The 20,657-nt window shown below is 38.2% G+C and overlaps 1 protein-coding gene across 2 annotated transcripts; it reads right to left on the bottom strand.

Annotated features, from left to right (window-relative positions):
* Positions 1-238: 238 nt before the first annotated feature.
* On the bottom strand, positions 239-3,763 carry fam163b (family with sequence similarity 163 member B). Of its 2 annotated transcripts, none has more exons than XM_082171591.1 (3): positions 3,561-3,763; positions 1,715-1,835; positions 239-1,625 (listed from the first exon to the last, which is right to left on the bottom strand). In XM_082171591.1, the coding sequence occupies exons 2-3, from the start codon at positions 1,805-1,807 to the stop codon at positions 1,173-1,175; spliced, it is 546 nt and encodes a 181-aa protein (XP_082027717.1). In that variant the 5' UTR covers positions 1,808-1,835; positions 3,561-3,763; the 3' UTR covers positions 239-1,172. The 2 variants fall into 2 exon arrangements, with proteins under 2 accessions (XP_082027717.1, XP_082027716.1); XM_082171590.1 differs by having other exon boundaries at positions 1,715-1,830.
* Between the last annotated feature and the right edge of the window lie 16,894 nt (positions 3,764-20,657).

The raw sequence follows: 20,657 nt of genomic DNA, 5'->3' as shown, positions 1-20,657 counted from the left end.
AAGACTATGGGCCATATTACTAGAGAGAAGAGCAGCATGTTTAATGTTGTCTCGTTCAATGTTTTAATTTTCCAAAGTATGGATAGACCCTTTTTTCCTGCACATAAACTGTTGCCACCTGCTGGCCAGCAATAAGCATGTGCCATTAAATATGTTCATTTATGACATCATAAGAGCTTATTAAATTGTCACACAACAACTGTTAATATTAACAAATCTTGCATTTATTAACAAACGAAAAGGTAAAATACAATAACAGATCATAATTCTGGTGACTTCATAGTTATTTTGGATCAAAATCAATGCGAAGTGAGTGGCACTACACACAAAGATGAGAATGCAGACAATTATAAAATCAGTCAATTAAATAGATTACACAAACAGACACACAAATTCACGATCCTACATGTAAAACAATGACCGCAGGTGATATTATCATTTCACAACTTGTACATCCGCACCATTTTCAGTTTTATCATACCAAATCATACCAACCATATATATATTTTAATCGTATATTTCAGTACAGCAGTAAATATCTGTGATAGACAAATTAATGTGAAACAATATCAAAGATATAAAACTTTTACTCTCCATTTCTCATGCCAATAAAAAGCCCTATTAATAAGTTGCATATGAAGAGTGGAACGTATGAATAATAAAGCAAATGCTTTTATTACCCAGTCTAAGAAAAGTCTGTAAAAATAGGACACAATGTACCATTTTAATAGAAGGATTAGAATTTTCTATATTTATTTTTCACAAGTGTTTTACCCGTTTTTGAATTACAAATTGCATTGTATTGTGTTTTACATTTTAAGAAAAAAAGTTCAGAGGGGGTCTGTTCCCTAGGGTTCTTGAGTCAATGTTAAAGAACCCGTTATATAAAAAAAGGTTCTTGCTTAACAGAACCCTTTAAGGTTCTATATAGAACCTTTTCTTTTAGGAGTTAAAGGAAATGTCAGTAAACTTAACAATAATTGCCTTATCGTTTTTTCTACGGATTTTTGTTTTCTTTAAAGTGCACATGACTATCCTGATAAATAGATAAATAAATAAATAAATAAATAAAAAGTAGATGTATTGGATCTAATGAAATAAAATGGAGCACTGGGTACAGAAAGCAGCATAACAAATGTGAACCACACAATATTTGAGGTGAATACGAGGTGCTACACATCCGTGCTGATGCTGTGATGAGTCAGCACTTCCTGCATGGTGACCGAGCGGATGAGGTTGAGTTTGTGGAAGTTGGGCGTATCCATTGGCAGATCTAATTCCTCCTGCTGTAGAGTCGTGTAGTTGATCCTGCCACCTCCATTGCGCAGACCCTCCTGTGGGCTCATGTACAGCGGCAGATACCCCGAGCAGGAGGGGCAGAAAGTGTACGAGCGGGGCGGCTTGTAGGGCATGCGTGGGGTGTACTGAGGATAGCTGACTGGTCCATTGGGCTCAAAAGGCTCTGCAGTCATTAGCAGCTGGTTGGAGGATGCGTATTCGGGGAAATGTCGAAGACTCAGTGGACTCTCGGGTGGACTCGGTTGGCGCGGTGGACTTGGCGATGACTTGGCGACATCAGCCTCCTCCTCCTCCTCCACCGACTCTTCTCTTTTACAGCAGTAATACTAATGGGCAGAGTGAGACGTCACACTCAGTACGTAAGATAGGAGAGAAGAGGGAGTTACTATTGAGACAAGCAGTAGAGGAGGATTACCTGCAACCTACAGTAACACAAAACTGTGACAATAGTTAGCAAGATGACTGCAGCTAAAATTCCACCTGTGATGACCACTGTGCCGGCTGTCATTCGAAATCCTCTCCATCAACAAACTGGGCTACCATAAAGACAAAAAAAAACAGAGACACAAAGAAAATTGTTTTTAAAAATAAAATAAAATAAAATAAAAAAATATTAATGGGGTGTGTGTGTGTGGGGGGGGGGGGTGACACTGCCTTGCTTATTTTAAAGACTGACATATAGTACAAATCCTGGATATGCTACTGGGTATGTTTACATAGGATGGTCGGCTGATTTGGAATTTATTTTATTTTATTGTTATTAATTTTTTTATGGCTGAAATAGGCTACACTACCTTTCAAAAGTTTGGGGTTAGTATGATTAAAAAAAAATATAATAATAATAATACTTTTATTTAGCAAAATATTCCTATTTTAAATAAATTCTGGGGGGAAAGTATCACGGTTTCCACAAATATATTAAGCAAGCACAACTGTTTTCAACATTGATATTAATAAGAAATGTTTCTTGAGCCGCATATCAGTATATTAGAATGATTTCTGAAGGATCATGTGACACTGAAAACTAGAGTAATGATGCTAAAAATGGACATTAAAGGGATAAATTATATTTAAAAAATATAGAATATTTTATTTTAAATAATAATAATAATATTTCACAATATTGCTGTTTTTACTGTATTTTTTATCAAATAAATTCAGCCTTGGTGAGCAGAAGAGACTTCTTTCAAAAATATTTTTAAAATTTTACCAACCCCAATGTTATAAATATTTATTCGCTAATATTATATTAACAGAAAATTATAATCTTACAATATGTGCTCAAATATCAGCACATATATCTGTCTAGAACTACCATGTACCATGAACCTCTATTAGCTATTGTTGAAATTACATGTACATCTGATGCCTATTTCATGCTCTTTGATTATGAATTCAGTCATTTTGAAAAAATATCCAAACACATGCTACAGCAGTGGAATAATAAACGGATCAATGATGCATTAAATTATTTTTCCAAACACATTTGCACAATTTGCAGGATGTCTAAGGAATGACGATATGTAACAGTCCAAAGACATTTACAAAGCTCAGGTTATTCAGTCATAATTAAACCACAAATTAGTCAGTCGGTATTGTTTACTGTTACAATAATCCTGTCTCTGTCTATGTAAAATGCAAATGAAGGTACAACTTGACACAAGTGAATCAGAAAGGGCCCCTCAATAAGACTTTTAGATTTGATGACAGAATTTGGATTTAGACTACCTCAGGCCAGAGACTCATTCAAGCCCAAATAAACTCACCCATTTGCACAAATGACTGGCAAAGCTTTATATAACTAAATCTAAAGGTCATCATCAGTTAACAACCAACAACACACGATGTCTAAGGTAATTTAGGAATATTTAACTTTTACTGTAACATTAACGCGAAAATCTTTTCCTCAGGTCTGACATAGAGCTAGGCTAATTTTAATAACACCCTAGGCTATATACAATCATATACAATTCAGACTTACTAATATAAATTAGTAACAACTTAATCAATTACAATAATCTATAAACTCAATTCATTTTTCAATTTCAAAGTATCAAATCTGAACTAAATACCATATCTTGTAAATTATCTCTTGATTTTCTGATCGATATTTTTCTGTGTCGATAATCATATAGCCTAAGCTATCCATAATAAGAATATTCATATTAACATACTAATTTTCACATTTTTATAATATAATTGTCACATAAATACAACTTGAACTGCATTTACTCAGAAGATGTATTGTAGGCTATACTCACATTATGGTATCTACAGAACATATGGCACTTGTCCAACGCATCCGGCGAATTTACCCACAAACTACCACAAAAATCGCTTTTAAGAGGTCACATGTCCAGGCGGAATAAACTTTCTTTAATAAATAGATATGAAAAAAATATCACTGAACATGTAGTCGAAGACTTTATGAGCACTGAGAGCTTTGAGAAGAGCGTCCGCTGGAGTCACGTCCCACATCTCAGTGTGTGTGTGTGTGTGTGTGTGTGTCAACCTCTCCCCACTGATCACACGATTATTCACTATAGATTGAAGCGCAGTCCGCGATTCCACTGATATTGTCTAAATTAAAAGTACGTATTTGTATGGTAAATATCGCTTGCAACATACTTTAAATATGAATTTTGACTTTTCTGTAGCTGCAGACTGGTTTGTTTAATTAGTGGACAAGATATAGCCTACTCAAGATATCCTTTTGAGATATATGCTTGGGCCTATATTACTTTATTCTGATGCCTACTTAAGATGATCTAGTTTTGACAGAGAATGGCATATAATACATGCTCTATGGGGTGTTATTCTTGTGATTCTAGCAAATTGCTCCTTCAAGTTGCAGATGTAAAGTGTGAAAAATGTAGATTACAGTTAGGCTAATGGTCACACTTTAGATTAGGGTCAAATCCTCACTATTAACTAGGACTTTTGCCTAAATAAACTCCTAATTACGTTTATTAGTTAGTAAGGTAGTTGTTAAGTTTAGGTAAGAGATGTATAATATGGTCATGCAGAATAAGGCATTAATATGTGCTTTATAAGTAGGCTACTAATAAACAGTCAAAATCCTAGTAATATGCATGAGCTAGTTTATAGTGAGAATTGGACCCTAAACTAAAGTGCTACCGGTTAATTCATTTTTAATTTTTAAATTGCAAGTGACCTAATTATTTGGCAAAATGTGCAGTTCTTGTACTTCCCCTTTTTTTCTGTCAAACACACACACACTCACACTCTCAAACATTCACTCTGACTTTTAGTCCCACTTTAAACTCTTTCCTGCCGCTGACTTACCGTTCCTCCTGTTGGACCGCTTTGAGTGCTGCTAAGAGAAGATAGTTGGAGAGTGAAGAAAACCATATTTTAGTATATTAATTATTAAACCTTCAAATATTAAAGGAGGCTGAGATTCCAGTGTATTGTACGGACATGGTCATGATAAATTCATAAGTAAAGATGCAGTGTATAAGGCAAGGTTATTTTTCTCTTTTGCCTCTCTTCTTTTCCTGTGTCAAAAGCTGCTCTCAGAATTCCCACCGGAGCATCTGCGCCTTTCTATCCACTGGAATATTTGGGGTGGAATGCTGAACAAAACTGATTGCATGAATATACACAGAGTTTGTATGGACACGTGTATGTAGAGAAATTGCATGTATTGTTTCATGAAAAATATCAGTCTATGAAAAATAAATAAATAAATAGTATATTGCAAATGAGACCAAAAATAATTAACAGATTGATAAGATAATACATGTTAGAATGCTGGCACTGTGATTTTTTGTCACTGAACCCCATTCTGTAAGATTACAACAAAAGAAAGGTAACACTTTATTTTGGTCCCCTTTAGACATTCTGTTGAGTGTAAGTAAATTTGCACCTACATGTAAGCTAACTCTCATTAGAGTATTAGTAGACTGTCTTAACATCTGCTAACACTTTATTTTGGAGGACACACCCCTAATTTCGGTACGAGCAGCTGACATCTCTGCAGCGGTGCCAAGTCTGGGGGTCTCAGAGGTGGTCCCACTGTCATTTGCACTCCCTGTTACGGCAATGACCATTTTATGTTTGGGCCACACTCTAATCTTTGTGTATGCCAGCCAGCAGCCATATCACCCTGTAGCCCAAGACTGGTTGCCCACTGAAGATAAGCTGGGTTGAGCCTGGTTAATATCTGGATCGGAGACCTCCTGGGAAAACCAGGTTGCTGCTGGAAGAGGTGTTAGTGAGGCCAATAGGGGGTGCTCACCCTGTGGTCTGTGTGGGTCCTAATGTCCCAGTGTAGTGATCGGGACACTGTACTGTCAAAGAGCACCGTCCTTCGGATGAGATGTTAAACCAAGGTCCTGACTCTCTGTGGTCACAAAAAATCCCAGGATGTCTTTCGAAATGAGTAGGGGGTGTAACCCCGGCATCCTGGCCAAACTTGCCTAGTGTCCTCTGTCCATCGTGGCCTCCTAATCATCGCCATATATATATATATATATACTAATTGGCTTCATCACTCTGTCTCCTCTCCACCAATAAGCTGGTGTGTGGTGGGAGTTCTGGCGCAATATGGCTGCTGTCGCATCATCCAGGTGGATGATGCACATTGGTGGTGGTTGAGGAGATTCCCCCTTCCATGTAAAGCGCTTTGAGTGCAGAGAAAAGCGCTAAATAAATGTAATGAATTATTTCATTTTAATTATTATTACAATAAGCCTGCTCCAGCCCATGAGTCTGCTCCAGAGCCTGCTCCAGCCCATGAATCTGCTCCAGAGCCCGCTCCAGCCCATGAGTCTGCTCCAGAGCCCGCTCCAGCCCATGAGTCTGTCTGCTCCAGAGCCTGCCCCAGCCCATGAGTCTGCTCCAGAGCCCGCTCCAGCCCATGAGTCTGTCTGCTCCAGAGCCTGCCCCAGCCCATGAGTCTGATCCAGAGCCCGCTCCAGCCCATGAGTCTGCTCCAGCCGATGAGTCTGTCTGCTCCAGAGCCCGCTCCAGCCCATGAATCTGCTCCAGCCGATGAGTCTGTCTGCTCCAGAGCCCGCTCCAGCCCATGAATCTGCTCCAGACACTGCTCCAGCCCATGAGTCTGCTTCAGAGCCCGCTCCAGCCTATGAGTCTGCTCCAGAGCTCGCTCCAGCCCATGAGTCTGATCCAGAGCCCCGCCCCAGCCCATGAGTCTGATCCAGAGCCCGCCCCAGCCCATGAGTCTGATCCAGAGCCCGCCCCAGCCCATGAGTCTGCTCCAGAGCCCGATCCAGCCCATGAGTCTGCTCCAGAGCCCGATTCAGCCCAGGAGTCTGCTCCAGAGCCCGATCCAGCCAGAGCTCAGTCATGTGTCTCTTCTAGTCTATGAACTTCTTGTCTGCCCTGATGCGACCACAGAGGTCGGCCCTGAGTTTCCTGTCTGTCCTGATGCGACCATGGATGTCACCAGAGTTCTAACCTTCATCCTAACCTCTCTGTGCTCTGTATTTCAGTTTCGCCTGATCGGCCATGGTGGACTCCAGTTCCACCAGATCTGCCTTGGGGGGTCTTTGGCTCCACTGTGGTTGTCATCGGCTCTGCCTGCTCCACCTTGGTGGTCCTCAACTATGCCTTAGTGAGCTTCAGCCTGCCGCCTGCTCTGCCGTGGTGGTCTACGCTGTAGTGGTGGTCTTCTGCTCCGTCGTGGGGGTCTTCAATCCCGTCTACACTGTTGTGGTGGTCTTCTGCTCCGTTGTGGTGGTCTTCAGCCCTTGCTGCCCAGCCTGCGCCACCCTGGCCACATGTCCTGCCTGCTCTACCTTGGTTTCCTACTCTTCCGTCGTCTTACGTTTCTCTTCTCTTCCATTCCTTGGACCTGACCCTCCACCCCGCCACCTGGTCTGCCTCCGCTCCGCCTCCCTCTTGGACTTCTCTGACCACATTAGGAGTCAGCACAATCACCTGCTGGAGTGCTCTGGCACCCCTCTGGTCCGCTCTTGTTCATTGCCATTCACACATGGACTCACTGCTCACTGAACTCATCATCCGTGATTGCTGTCAGCTGTGTCTCATTAACCTCATTAGCTCACCCTAAATAAGCCTGGTCAACTCAGTCATTCATTGTGAAGTCTTGTATGTGTCCATACTACACTTTTGTGGGCTCCATTGATTATATGTTCCCTGGTTTTGACCCTGTTGCCTGTTTCTTGGATTTACCCTGTCTGCCTGTGTTCTTGTCCTGGAATATGTTTGGATTCTTTGCCTGTGTTTTGACCTTTGCCTGGTTTTGCACTGTTTTGGACTACCCTTTCAATAAATACTGCGTTTGGATCCTCAATCTTTGTGTCTCGGAGCAGTACATAACATATTATCTTATGCAAGTCTCGTTATTCTCCTCGCCAGTTCTTTGCTCTTCTTCTTGCACCATTTCTCCCCATTTCTCTTACTCATTTTAACCTTCACTTGCTCTTTCAGTTCCTCCTTTGTCTATTCAGTACTTATGGAGAGATTGCTATTAACAGTCTTGTTTCTTATTTTATTTCTAATCCTGTGATCAATCAATGAACTCACATATACTGTAAACCACATATTTGATTTACATATATACCTAAAATACATTTTATTTTATTATTTTATTTTACTTGTTTATGTCAGTGTCTCCGTCTTACTGTTGTCAAAAGCAATGCTTGTTCTTCAATTCATGACAAGCTGATTTAATTAACTTTAGCCGCATGAGCCAGAGGGAGGTTCATATGGCTAGTTAATTAAATCAGCTTGTCATGCACTAACCCAACAGCTCAGAGGAACACACGGTCAGAATGTGACTCAGTTTACATGAAACATGTGGAGAGATGCAGTGATATAATGATGCTGTTGAAACAGTTATTTTCTCTATTTAGGTTTGTCAAGGGCTTCATATAGCGAATCAGTGGAAGTTAATACATTCCAATCATATAAACAAAGACATATAGCTTTCAAATATATTCAGTGAAACTATTCTGTCATGCACATAACAGTGATTAAGTATGTGGCATGTTTCGAATTCTTACTGACATTATTGTCATTATCATATTTACAATGCTGCCATCATCTCTGAGATGGAAAAAGGAGAAAAACCATAGTAAGGACCTGTGTTTGATGACTGAAACTTTTCATTAAATCATTTCATGCTTACTGAGCTTCAGGACATCCTTCAGGAAGAAAAAGACAGCTAGATAATTTTGAAACATGGTGTGCTGTCTTGGAAAAACTGAGTGATGTCATTTGCTCTGCCAGCTGAGCAAATTCTGTTGGATGGGGATTATGCGGTCCACTCATTTTGGCTGCCCCACAAGAACAGAGAAAGGTATTTTTGCAGCTTCACTATGCAAATGTGTTAGAAGACAAAGTGCATGTATATTTGATGAGGAACAAGGCAGCCTTGTCACTTTTCTGTGGGAGAGACAGAGCTTGAAGTGCACCGAAGAAGAAGAAGTGACCTCCAGCCACACTGAAAGTAATACGCCATGTCTGCAGACAGTTTTTAGAGTTGAGATGAAAACTGTTTGTAATTCCAAATTTATTAGATTATGATTTTAATCTTGAGCCTAATCATAATCTTATGGCAACCCAATTGATACTGTGGGACTATAATAAATGATAAGCTGTTCACTCATTTAGCACTGATTTTTTTCCAAAATTATCCAGTCCTTATATTTGGATAGTTAGCCGATGCTAGACTAGCGCGAGTCAATGGTATATGTTAGCCAGCCATTAAAAACCGTTTTACCCACTCCACAGTGCACCAAACGCAAATCAATTATAACACTAGACTATCGATGCAAATGTCCGTTGAGAGAATAATGTTAGAAATCAAACTTACCTTTCATCTCAATGATCCCAAAGGAACTAGTTTCTCAGCAGCTGCGGAATTTTACTTTGCTCCGGTTAGTAATGCGGCAAAAAGTAAACACAGAACAGAAGCGCACTGTAATCAGTGTACCAGCGGCAGGTAAATACACTTGCGTCATGTGTGTACCGGCTCACTCGGTTGCCTAGGTAATCAATATCACTCCGCTGCTGCTGTAGACAAGGCTTATGATTACAGGGAACAAATTATAACTAATGCAATGTGATGAAAGGTAAGTTTGATTTCTAACATTATTCTCTCAACGGACATATACATCGATAGTCTAGTGTTATAATTGATTTGCGTTTGGTGCACTGTGGAGTGGGTAAAACGGTTTTTAATGGCTGGCTAACATATACCATTGATTCGCGCTAGCCTAGCATCGGCTAACTATCCAAAATAAGGACTGGATAATAAAAAATTAAAAAAGTCTCCACTGATGAATAACAACCAGGCTGACTAAAAAAGGGGTCCGATGTCAAAAATCCCGAACCTACCCTTTAAATAATTTAAACTTTACTGTAGCATTTGTCCATTTTTTTGTTGTTGTTAAATTTCCTAACATTCATGTGTAACACTCAAATATCTTAACGTGGTTGTTAAGATATTTGAGTATCTTATTCTAATATATTATCTAGATATTTGAGTATATTTGAGGCTGTTAAACATTTTAGTGTGAAATTATAGTATATTCCAGGTTAATAATTGCATTACTTTCACAGTAATTTCACAGTAGGTATTTTCTTGTATCTAACTGCACTAAAAAAGTACAGTTGTAAAAAAAAAACATGGTTTTACTGTGAGCTTACAATATTGAAAAACACAATTTACTGTAAACAAACAACATCATACTGTATTTCTACAGTGCATATGTGGAGTTTCTTGATTCTTGTTGGTTTTATCTGTGTTATATAAGTGTTTTTATTATTTATTGAGTGTCACCATTGTTGTGTTTTGTATGTCAAGTATTGATGTCTGTGCATCATTAGGTGATGAGGATGTCATCTTTCAAAGATGAATCTCAGCAGTTGCTTCACTATTGTGAAAGATCCATCTACAAACAGTTATTAATTTGAAATAAGTTATTGGTAAATCTTCCTGCTTAAATATTAAATACTAAAACATCTAAGTAATCATGGTAAGAATCAATTGGTAAATTTCATATTCTGGCTTGTCATCATTTTAACATATGTTTTGTATTTGTCACATTTCTGACTTGGCTAGAACAGAAATTTGAATATGAATACAGAGGGTTCAAGATCCCAAGCAAACTGAACACTAATCACCATATTGGTGACTTCAAAACAATTACAGTGGTAAATAATTACATTTCCTACAGTGGCATGATTGAAGACAACATTATAATGTAAAATCATAGTAAAACAAGAGCAGTAAGTTACTGTGGTGTCAGCATCATTCTGTTGTTGTTTCAAAGTAATTTGTAAGAAAAGGACTCAGTATGCATTGATTTCACCATACATTTCTGACTAGAGTGATTTATTGTAAAATACATTTTTGTCAAATAGATTTTCCTGTAAATTCCTTTTTTTTTTTTTTTTTACAGTGCAGATAACAATGCCCTGCATATAAAAATGGTCCTGTACAAAAAAGGCTAAATGATTAAATTATTAATTAATAAATGGTTAAAAATAATTTTTGATTCAAAAACAAAAAAACAGCAACATAATGTTCTTTGCTTCATCATTCGATAAATGTAACTTCTAAGACTTCTAAACATTAGGAGACTGGAAACATGTGCATTAGCCCATAATACCTATAGCAGTGATACTGAGTTGTTCAGAAAGGAGAAGAGAGGAAACAGGGTGATACTCAGCACACCTTTACCATTATTCCACATGAGGGACAATTTACTGAAGCATTTCATATCTGTAAGGAGCGCAAGAGCAATCTTTTATTTATTGCTTCAGAAATGCAGCAGGTATAGAATCATTTGCTGAAAAAGCACTCATGGCTTTCCATCTCATACCAGATCAACCATAGTACTTCAAAGATATGTTAACGCTCAGTATGTCAGGAGGAGTTTCTGTAATTGACATTCAGATTCAGATACTGTAAGTCTAGACCCATTTCATGATACTATTATTATTATTATATCTAATATCAGATTACATAAATTGACATTGCTCTTTGGTCATCTTGAATGCAGTTTAGTCACGTCAAGTGGTCTAGGAAAGGATAAAGAAGACTGGCAGTTATGCTCCTAACTTTATGCTTCTTTAAGCTCTGTCTTCTTGGGAAACTGGGTTACAGAATCCAGTATTTCTCTTTTTCTCTTCTGATTCGTTGGCTTTTTATTCCCAGTGGCTTTTATGAGGCTTTCAAGTATCCAAAAGGACACAAAAGCAACATAAAAGTATCATAAAAATAGTCCACATGACCCCTGTCCTTCTTCTGCCATAAGTTATTCACTGGAAATCTTCAGTTCTAGCTGTCCTTGACACAGTTATGAGAGTTCATGAGAGAAGACGTGAAGTCTGATTCATGAACGAAATATTCTTTTGAGTCGGCTCTTGTCAATGAATCATTTGGTCTGATTCACTGGAAAGCAGTGTCCACTACATTATCCAGCTTTTATGTTATGTGTTACAGAATAAGTGAGATGGGTTTCGAACAACATAAGGTAAATAATGACAGAATGGCAAAGCTCTCCTACACATCAGCTACAAATCTGATTTATACCACGATTTATGTCATTAATGACATGTTAACATTTCTCTAAATTCATTCCAGCTCCACATCAAGGAGTACAGCAGTGAAAGCACTTTACACTATTTTGCAACCTATTTTGTAAAGCATAATAAGATTTGTGAAATGCAGAAGATCAAGCAATATTTAGTCTTTGCTTGCCTTAAACCACACAGCATAGAGTGGTGCAGGTATGACATCACTTTGTAGGCCAATCAGCAGTTAGCATCACACTGGTTCCCTCGACAAAAACCTAATAGGACTTTTCCAATAGGCTTTTGGATTATCACAAAAAACAAGCTCTGTGATCAACAAAAGTTTATGATACTTACACGTTTTGTCCATCAAGATATTTTTCACAGATAAGCACAACTTTGATGAATTGTGATGCCTAAATGCAGTCGCCATAAGTAAAAAGCTAAAGTTAGGCTATAAACGAACTACACCATATTCCCACAACTTCAACATCACCATCACTAAGCTTCAACAACTCTTTAAGTTTTTATCTAAAAACATTTTCCCAGAAAGTCTGAGTTAGAATCGTTTATAAGAGCACAGTTATAAGCATAACAAGGCTGTTAAAGTGGACTGATTTGACCTGTTCGGCGTGAAGACGTTTCTCCTTGACAGCCTCTCCAATCCCATTTAGCCACTTGTTAGCAATCGCTTTTTTCAAGACTCATAATAACACCTTAAAAAATCATGAGTGGGGTATTACTGATGCATTTTATGTTGTAGAATAAAACGTGAAAGTCTCTTGAGCTTGTGTTCACCACAGACCTTATTTCAGCCATTCAACCAAAATCCCATAAAAAAAAAAAAAAACATTGACTTCGTGACGATGGACCTGGAAGTGCTAAAATGCTAACTCGCTTCTATGTTTTGACTTACGAAGTGATGTCATCCCTGCACCACTCTGTTTTTTCTAAGCAAAATACTCAGCTCGTTGACAGTTCAATGTTATTCTGTGATATCGCACCCTGCTGTTCACATATGGTACAGATTAGTTTAAAAGGTGTGCTTTTCAGGAAATGGAAAAAACTTTTTTTTTATATTTTTTTTTTATTCAGCACAAGGTTGATATTGTGGCTTTATATAAGGTCAGGCACTTGCATGTGTCATTATATTATTGACATTTTTACCAAAAAGAAGCTCAAATGGAGTTAAATGTTTTAGCAGCGACTGTCTGCGTCACACATATTTTGTCTGTCATTTGAACGGCAGTAAGTGCTTCGCATTATACGTTTTCATCAACTTTACAACTTTGTACAGGTTACAAAGTTTATTAGTTATGTGGGCACTCAGTTTTTTTCTATCATTTGATAGAAAGTGAAGTGCTGTGCACAGGCTTTGTAGACAGTATTGCCCTTAAAAGAAGTTTATTCAAGTGTGCTAGTAGGCCTATACTTCTTTTAAGCTAAAAATATATAGGCTACTTTATGTACTTCTCAGAAATGTAGGCCTATTTAAGATTGCACTTAAAGGGATAGTTCACCCGACAATGACAATTTTGTCATAATTTACTCACTCTAATGGTGTTCCAAACCTGTTTGAGTTTCTTTCTTCTGATGAACACAAAATAAACTATTTTGAAGAATGTTGGTAACCAGAAAGTTGATGGACCCCACTGACTTCCTTATAGGACAAAAAATATACTATGGAAGTCAATGGGTGCCGTCAACTGTCTGCTTACCAACATTCTTTAAAATATCTTCCAATGATCTAATATAACTTTATCACTAAAATGAAGTAGGATGCTGCTTGCAGCCACTTCCATGGTCCTTTCAGAAAAATACAAATAAAAAAAATAAAAAAAATGCTTTAACAATAAATATTTTTGTTTGTTTGTTCCAGTTTGATGTGTAGGCCTGTTTACTGTCATTCAGTTATAAATCATCTTTAATTGCAGAACTTCACTACCTGCATTTAGGTTAGTGGCTATTCACAAGTGATGAATTTTACACCAGATGATGGCGCCACTCTCCATAAATCCATATCTTCCCTCACAACACCAGCCTGATGCATCTTCGCTGTACATTCAACTACACACTCAAACTTCATGGTTTTATTTAGCTGCGTTGTAATAACTTATCACTTACACACTACCATTCAAAAGTTTGGGATTGGTAAGATTTTTAAATGCTTTTGAAAGATTTATGTTCACCAAAAATAATAATAATAACAGTAATAATATATTCTTAAAAAAAATAAAAATGTTTTCAAATTAAATATATTTTAAAATGTAATTTATTCCTGTGATGGAAAAGCTGAATTTTCATCAGCCATTACAGTTTTCTGTGTCACCTTCAGAAATCATTCTTATATGCTGATTAGTGCTCAATAAACATTTATTATTATCAATGTTGAAAACAGTTGTGCTGCGTAATAATTTTTTGTGGAAGCCATGTTAATTTTTTCAGGATTTCTTTGATGAACAGAAAGTTAATTGATTTATTTGAAATAGGATTTTGTTTTGTTTTTTAGAACAATGTAAAAGTCTACTGTCACCTTTCAGAATCAGAATCAGAATCAGAATCATAAAGAGCTTTATTGCCAAGTGTGCTTGCACACACAAGGAATTTTTCTTGGTACTGAAGCTTCCAGTGCACATTTACAAATGCAAATACAACAAGAAACAGTGATAAAAAGTATAAGGTCACAGTTGGGTTTAGTCAGAATAAACATTTACAGATTATGAACATATTTACAGTATTTTGAATAGTATGAATAAATGTAAATATCACCTGATCGTTTAGAAGATATTGCCCTAAACAATGGGAGTATTCCACTTACAGGCATATGCCTTGGGAGGTATGTTAACTGTTAAGAAGGGAAATTACCTGTGGGAAGAAACTGTTCCTGTGCCTAGATGTTCTTGTGGCCAGTGATCCGTCTTGAAGGTAACATTTCAAACAGGTGGTGTCCAGGGTGAGTGGAGTCTGTGATGATTTTACCTGCTCTCTTCCTCACTTTGGAAGAGTACAGGTCCTGGAGGGTTGGCAGGGGGGCACCAATAATCCTCTCTGCAGTCTGGACTGTCCGTTGTAGTCTCCTGATGTCTGATTTGGTAGCTGAACCAAACCAGACAGTGATGGAAGTGCATAAAACAGGCTCAATGACTGCTGAGTAGAACTGAATCAGCTGCTCCTGTGGCAGGTTGAACTTCCTCCGCTGGCAAATGAAGTACAGTCTCTGCTCAATTTTCACAATGGAGTCAATGTGATTGTCCCCTTTTCAGGTCCTGAGAGATGGTAGTACCCAGGAACCTGAATGACTCCACTGCTTCCACAGTGCTGTGCATGATGGTGAGTGGGGGAGTGCTGTGCTGTTCCTCCTGAACTCCACTATCATCTCCACTGTTTTGTGTGTGTTCAGCTCAAGGTTGTTATAACTGCACCAGACAGCCAGCTGTTCAACCTCCAGTCTGTAAGCAGACTCATCACCGTTTTGGATGAGACCGATGACAGTGGTGTCGTCAGCAAATTTCAGGAGCTTGACAGAGGGGTCTTTAGAAGTGCAGTCATTAGTGTACAGGGAGAAGAGCAGTGGGGAGAGAACGCACCCTGGGGGTGTTACACTGGGGGGGTGCCAGTGCTGATTGTGAGAGTCCTGGATGTGAGTTTCCCCAGTCTCACTAGCTGCTGCCGGTCCGTCAGGAAGCTGGAGATCCACTGACAGATTGAGGATGGCATGGAGAGCTGGGTCAGTTTGGCTGTGAGAAGATCAGGCATGATGGTATTGAAGGCCGAACTGAAGCCCACAAATAAGATCCTTGCATAAGTCCCAGGTCTGTCGAGATGTTGCAGGATATAATGTAGTCCCATGTTGACTGCATCATCCACAGACCTGTTTGCTCTGTAAGCAAACTGAAAGGGATCCAGCAGGGGTCCAGTGATGTCCTTCAGGTGGGCCAACACCAGTCTTTCAAATGACTTCATGACCACAGACGTGAGAGCAACAGGTCTGTAGTCATTAAGTCCAGTGATGGGGGGGGGGGGGGGGGGGTGAGTTGATGAGTTGAAGATCTGCGTGAAGACTGGGGCCAGTTGGTCAGCGCAGGCTTTTAAACAAGCAGATGAGATGCCGTCTGGGCCTGAAGCTTTCCTAGTCTTCTGTTTTTTGAAGACTCGGCTCACATCCTCCACACAGGCCTTAAGCTCAGGTTGGATGGCAGGAGGGGGGAGGAGACGGGGTGCAGGAGGTGATGGTGAATGTGTGAAGTGCAGATCAGAGCGGGTGTGTGGTGTGAGACTGGGCTTTTCAAACCTGCAGTAGAATGAATTTAAATCATCAGCACGTTGTTGATTCTCCACAGATCGGGGGGATGGTGACTTGTAGTTGGGGATGTTCCTGAGGCCTCTCCAGACTGATGCCGGGTCGTTGGTTTTTCAGCTTTTCAGAGTAGCTTCTTTTAGCAACTCTGATCTCCTTTGTCAGTCTGTTTCTGGCCTGGTTATACAAGATTTTATCCTCACTTCTGTAAGCATCTTCTTTGGAATGTCGAAGCTGTTTGAGTTTCCCAGTAAACCATGGTTTATCATTAGTGAATGATAAGAATGTCCTGGTTGGAATGCATGTATCCTCACAGAAACTGATATAGAATGTTACAGTATCTGTGAGCTCATCCAGATCAGTGGTAGCAGCTTCAAAAACAGTCCAATCGGTGCAATCGAAGCAGGCCTGTAAATCCTGCTCTGCTTCATTAGTCCATCTTTTTACAGTCCTTATTACAGGTTTAGCTGATTTCAGTTTCTGCCTGTAGGTCGGTATAAGATAAACCAAACAGTGATCAGAGAGCCCCAAAGCTGCCCGTGGGATGGAATGATACGCATTCTTTATTGTGGTGTAACAGTGGCTTTCATTAATTAAATGTATCAGTGCTGAATAAAAATTTTCATTAAAAAAAAAAAATATCGTACTGATCCCAAACATTTGAATTTTTGCAAATGTATTAAATATTGTTTCCTTAAATAGCCAAATCAAATTCATCCTTTTGAAATACCAATAATGTTCCCTAAATATCTATAGGGTCTAAATATCACTTTGTGTCACTACACTGTTGGAAGAAAAGTGTCAAACACTAACTTCTAACTCAATACCTCTGAGAAGATGATGTAAACTCTGTGAGCCAGAGAGACGTGCATTAGATTAAGAGCAATATGGAGCACTGGTGAAGATCTGTCCCAACCTGCCCTTAGCCCCTCCCACAGCCTTAACTCAGCAAGCGTGCAAGAACAGGTCTCAAGGCCTGCCTGAGTTGAGAAATAGATCGCCAGGGACTTCTCCCTCATCTCTTGCCATACGGCGTATCTGTTATTACTATGCATCCTGGCAGGCAACTCACACTATCTTAACAGTTGATTCACGCTATGCTGTCCACCCCTCCCCTTATGCAAACACATGCAAACTACCAGCAGACTACATCTGCAGTAAATCATAACTGTCCCTGAAGAGTAAATCTATTGCCTCAGTGATTTTGGACTGTTTTGGACCCTTCCTGGCTGATGAAAATGGAGTGTTGTCTGCAGAAATGAACCCAGATATGAAAGCTTTAGCGCAAGTTATGCCAGGAAGACTCAATTGTTACGTCACTTATTACCTTCTCATCTATCCAATCGTGTTCTAATACTTGTAGTATAAAAGATCGGTACTTACTCATGTCTGAGTTCGCAGATGCTGAAGCCTACACTGTAAAAACTAAAGGAGCCTCAAATATCCTGTCGGATACTCAAGGAACTTCAAAATGTAATTTAAGTGCCTCAAAGCTCTTTCTCCTATAGTAGGGTTACTGGAGGAGCATTGACATTCTTTGAGGTTCTTGCTGGAACTTATGGGATCCTTTAAGCACTTTGTATTTAGTTCAGAGGTTCTGGAGTCACCTTTTCATTACCATGAGACCTCGAAGTGCTTTGGGGGAAAATAGAGGAACTTGAATGCGATAAAAGGGTTATTGGAAGATCTTTTAACATTTAAGTGGTTCCTGGAAGATCTCTTATGTTAAAGCCAGCATCTGGAGGAACCCAATGGTTCTGTGAGGCCAGAATGAGAATATTATTATCCTATTATTATTATTATAGGCTACTTAAGTTTGATTCAGTATAGCCTACATACCCAGGTGAAAAAAGACGTACTATTAAAAATGTACTTGAGTGTGTTTTTAGTAGGCCTACAATACAAATATACTTTAATGCATTTTTAATACATTTAACAGTAGCCTACGTCTTTTTCACCTGGGTAGCTTACATTTATTTAGTATCTATAGGCCTATTTTGTTGATTAATTTAAACCTTAAACAACAACACTAAATTATAATAATATTAATAAGAAGAATTCATTAATAGAGTAAAAATAATAATAGAGCAAATAATAGTAATAAAATAATAATTTTTACCTACTTCTTCATAAATTATTATTTGAAGAAGAAGAACTAGGAGGAGAAAAGTTTTATTCTGTCACGAAACTGCTGCTATTCCTCTGCTGTCGTCACTTCAGTGATCCTCGCGCTGCTCGCGCGCAACAAAGCTCAGCTGATCGACGTCATCGGGTAACGGCTCCATCCTCTCATCAAAGCTTACGCCGTTTGATCGGCTCTCCGTTACAAGGTTTGTAAACTCGCCAAATAAATATAAATACAGAGTCTACTCACTATATATTCAAACACACACATATATAAACTAAATTGATTATACATTACTACTTTTTTACAGTGTTTACCACTAGTTTATTGCACAGTATCTGGTATGAAGGTTTTAGCCGCGATGCTAACTACGTTGATCTAACGTAAGTTAATGAACAAATGGAAATTATTGACTTATTGTCTTAGATTGATTTAGTCATTCAATTCAACATATTCTGTAAAACTGTGTCTTCAAATTGCTGATATAGCCTAACTAATTTAGCTGATTCCTGCTGTCGTCATTGGCGTTTGTTATGAATAACAAAAGCAGGTTAATATAGTTTGGTCTGTTTTTGTTTAGCCTAACTTTACTTACTACATGTGCCCTCATTCTCTCAAATACCATTTTAAAGCCATTTACTGGTCAATAAATATTATGTTGTGAATAATCAGCTTTGTTCTTTTGTTTCCCCAGAACAACCAGTACATTTCTAAAATAATCTGAACATTTCAGAGGCAACATTGAATTACAGTAAGTTACCTATACACCACATGCAAGTACTTTATTACTATGAACTTTCTCTGTGTGAAATTGTATTGTTTGACTGTGTACTTTTTTAATAAGTTATTCTCTGAAAATCTTCCCTCATGCTCTCAAATCTCATTCATGTTACTCAGAAAAATAATATCACAGGTTTGGAGCTAATAATGCTATGCATTTTTTATAGGCTATACCTTAATCATATGCATTTGAATATAAGACATTTGAACCCTGAATTATAACTTAAAGTTTAGTCTTTTTCGACAAAAAAAAAAGGAAAAAGCTATTATATGACTTCAGAAGACTTACAACACAACCCATAACACATGAGTTGTGAACTCATTGACTATTTTTAGGATCTTTTCTGGGACATTTTTGGAGCTTAACCATTTTTACATAAATTGTTGCATTGAATTGAACTAGACAAGTGTACATAAGAATAGTTTGAATGAATTACAAAAAAAAATTATGCTTGTGTTTCATGCAGTGAAATTGAATGGTGACGGGTTGCATTATGCCTGAGATCTGCTTTCGGGTTCCACAGACAGAAAGTCAAACAGGTTTGGAACGTCACAAGGCTGAGGAAATTATTTAATAACTTTAATAACCTTACTAACAGTAAATTTTGTACTTTGCAGGGATCTCGGTAAGCTGAAATACAAGTTTGATCAAGAATAAAAATCCTCCTGTAGACCTGAAAATCACTGAAGTGCCTGGACCATCCACCAGAAAAGAGGAAAATCAAACAGAAAATGAAGCTGATGCACCTTTTCACTTTTCTAACTCGTTAAGTACCTCACATGTCCCTTGTGAAGATTTTATAATTGATTGCATTTTATGTTGCAGCGAGTAAAGGTGCATCACATTTGTGAATTTCGTGAAATTACACAGCAAAAAGACAAAATTGCTGATCGTGTGGATTCTTATTGAAATGACTGAATTCACCAGTGAACATTCACAGAACAACAGATCATTTTACTGCACCTTAACTCTGTTAAAATGGAAAATGTTTTCTGCTTGTTGTGACATAAGGAATACTGTTTCCGGGTCGAAGCCTCTACTTCTACTTTCTCTATCTTGTTTCTAGATATTGAGAATACTCAACAACCATTTATGGGAACTGTTGATTCAAGTCACACATTTAAGCTTTTCAAAAGGCATAGTGTACATTTCAGTCTCCAGTCTCACGGCATCCCAGACTTCAACATTTTATGATTCAAAATAGCTGAATAACTAACCATCTGAGATTTCGGAATAGAGATAAAGGTTAGGATCCTAATTTTCAGCAATATTACAGCACAATGAGTGTATATTAGCACTGTTTGTTGTTTGTTTTTGGCATCTGATAGAGCTTTTGGACTTGGAAACAGTGACGTCAGACTTAACAAGCGGACTGAAACACATGTTTTAAAATTAAGTGAAGATGGACATTTTTAATTAGTCAAAATTGTAATTTTTTACATTGATTTATTACAGGGAACATGTGTTTTCCATGCATTTTGATGAGATGTCTTTTCTTGTGTAGCTTATTGTATACACATGGTTGATTATTCATGTTACTTATGTATAATACTATTTTTTTTGTGTGTTCATTGATATTAATCTATTACTAGCTTTTTTTTTCAAGTGCATGTATGTATTAA

This window comes from Leuciscus leuciscus, assembly GCF_965113295.1.
Source record: "Leuciscus leuciscus genome assembly, chromosome: 5".
Classification (NCBI taxonomy): Eukaryota; Metazoa; Chordata; class Actinopteri; order Cypriniformes; family Leuciscidae; genus Leuciscus; species Leuciscus leuciscus.
Note: the sequence above shows the minus strand (reverse complement) of the source record. Positions and strands in the feature narration are given on the sequence as shown.

Coding starts and splice junctions, on each gene's coding strand:
- fam163b (XM_082171591.1), bottom strand. CDS start 1,807: ATGACAGCCGGCACAGTGGTCATCACAGGTGGAATTTTAGCTGCAGTC. Junction 1,626..1,714: donor TGTGTTACTGTAGGTTGCAG/GTAATCCTCCTC, acceptor TCTGCCCATTAG/TATTACTGCTGTAAAAGAGA.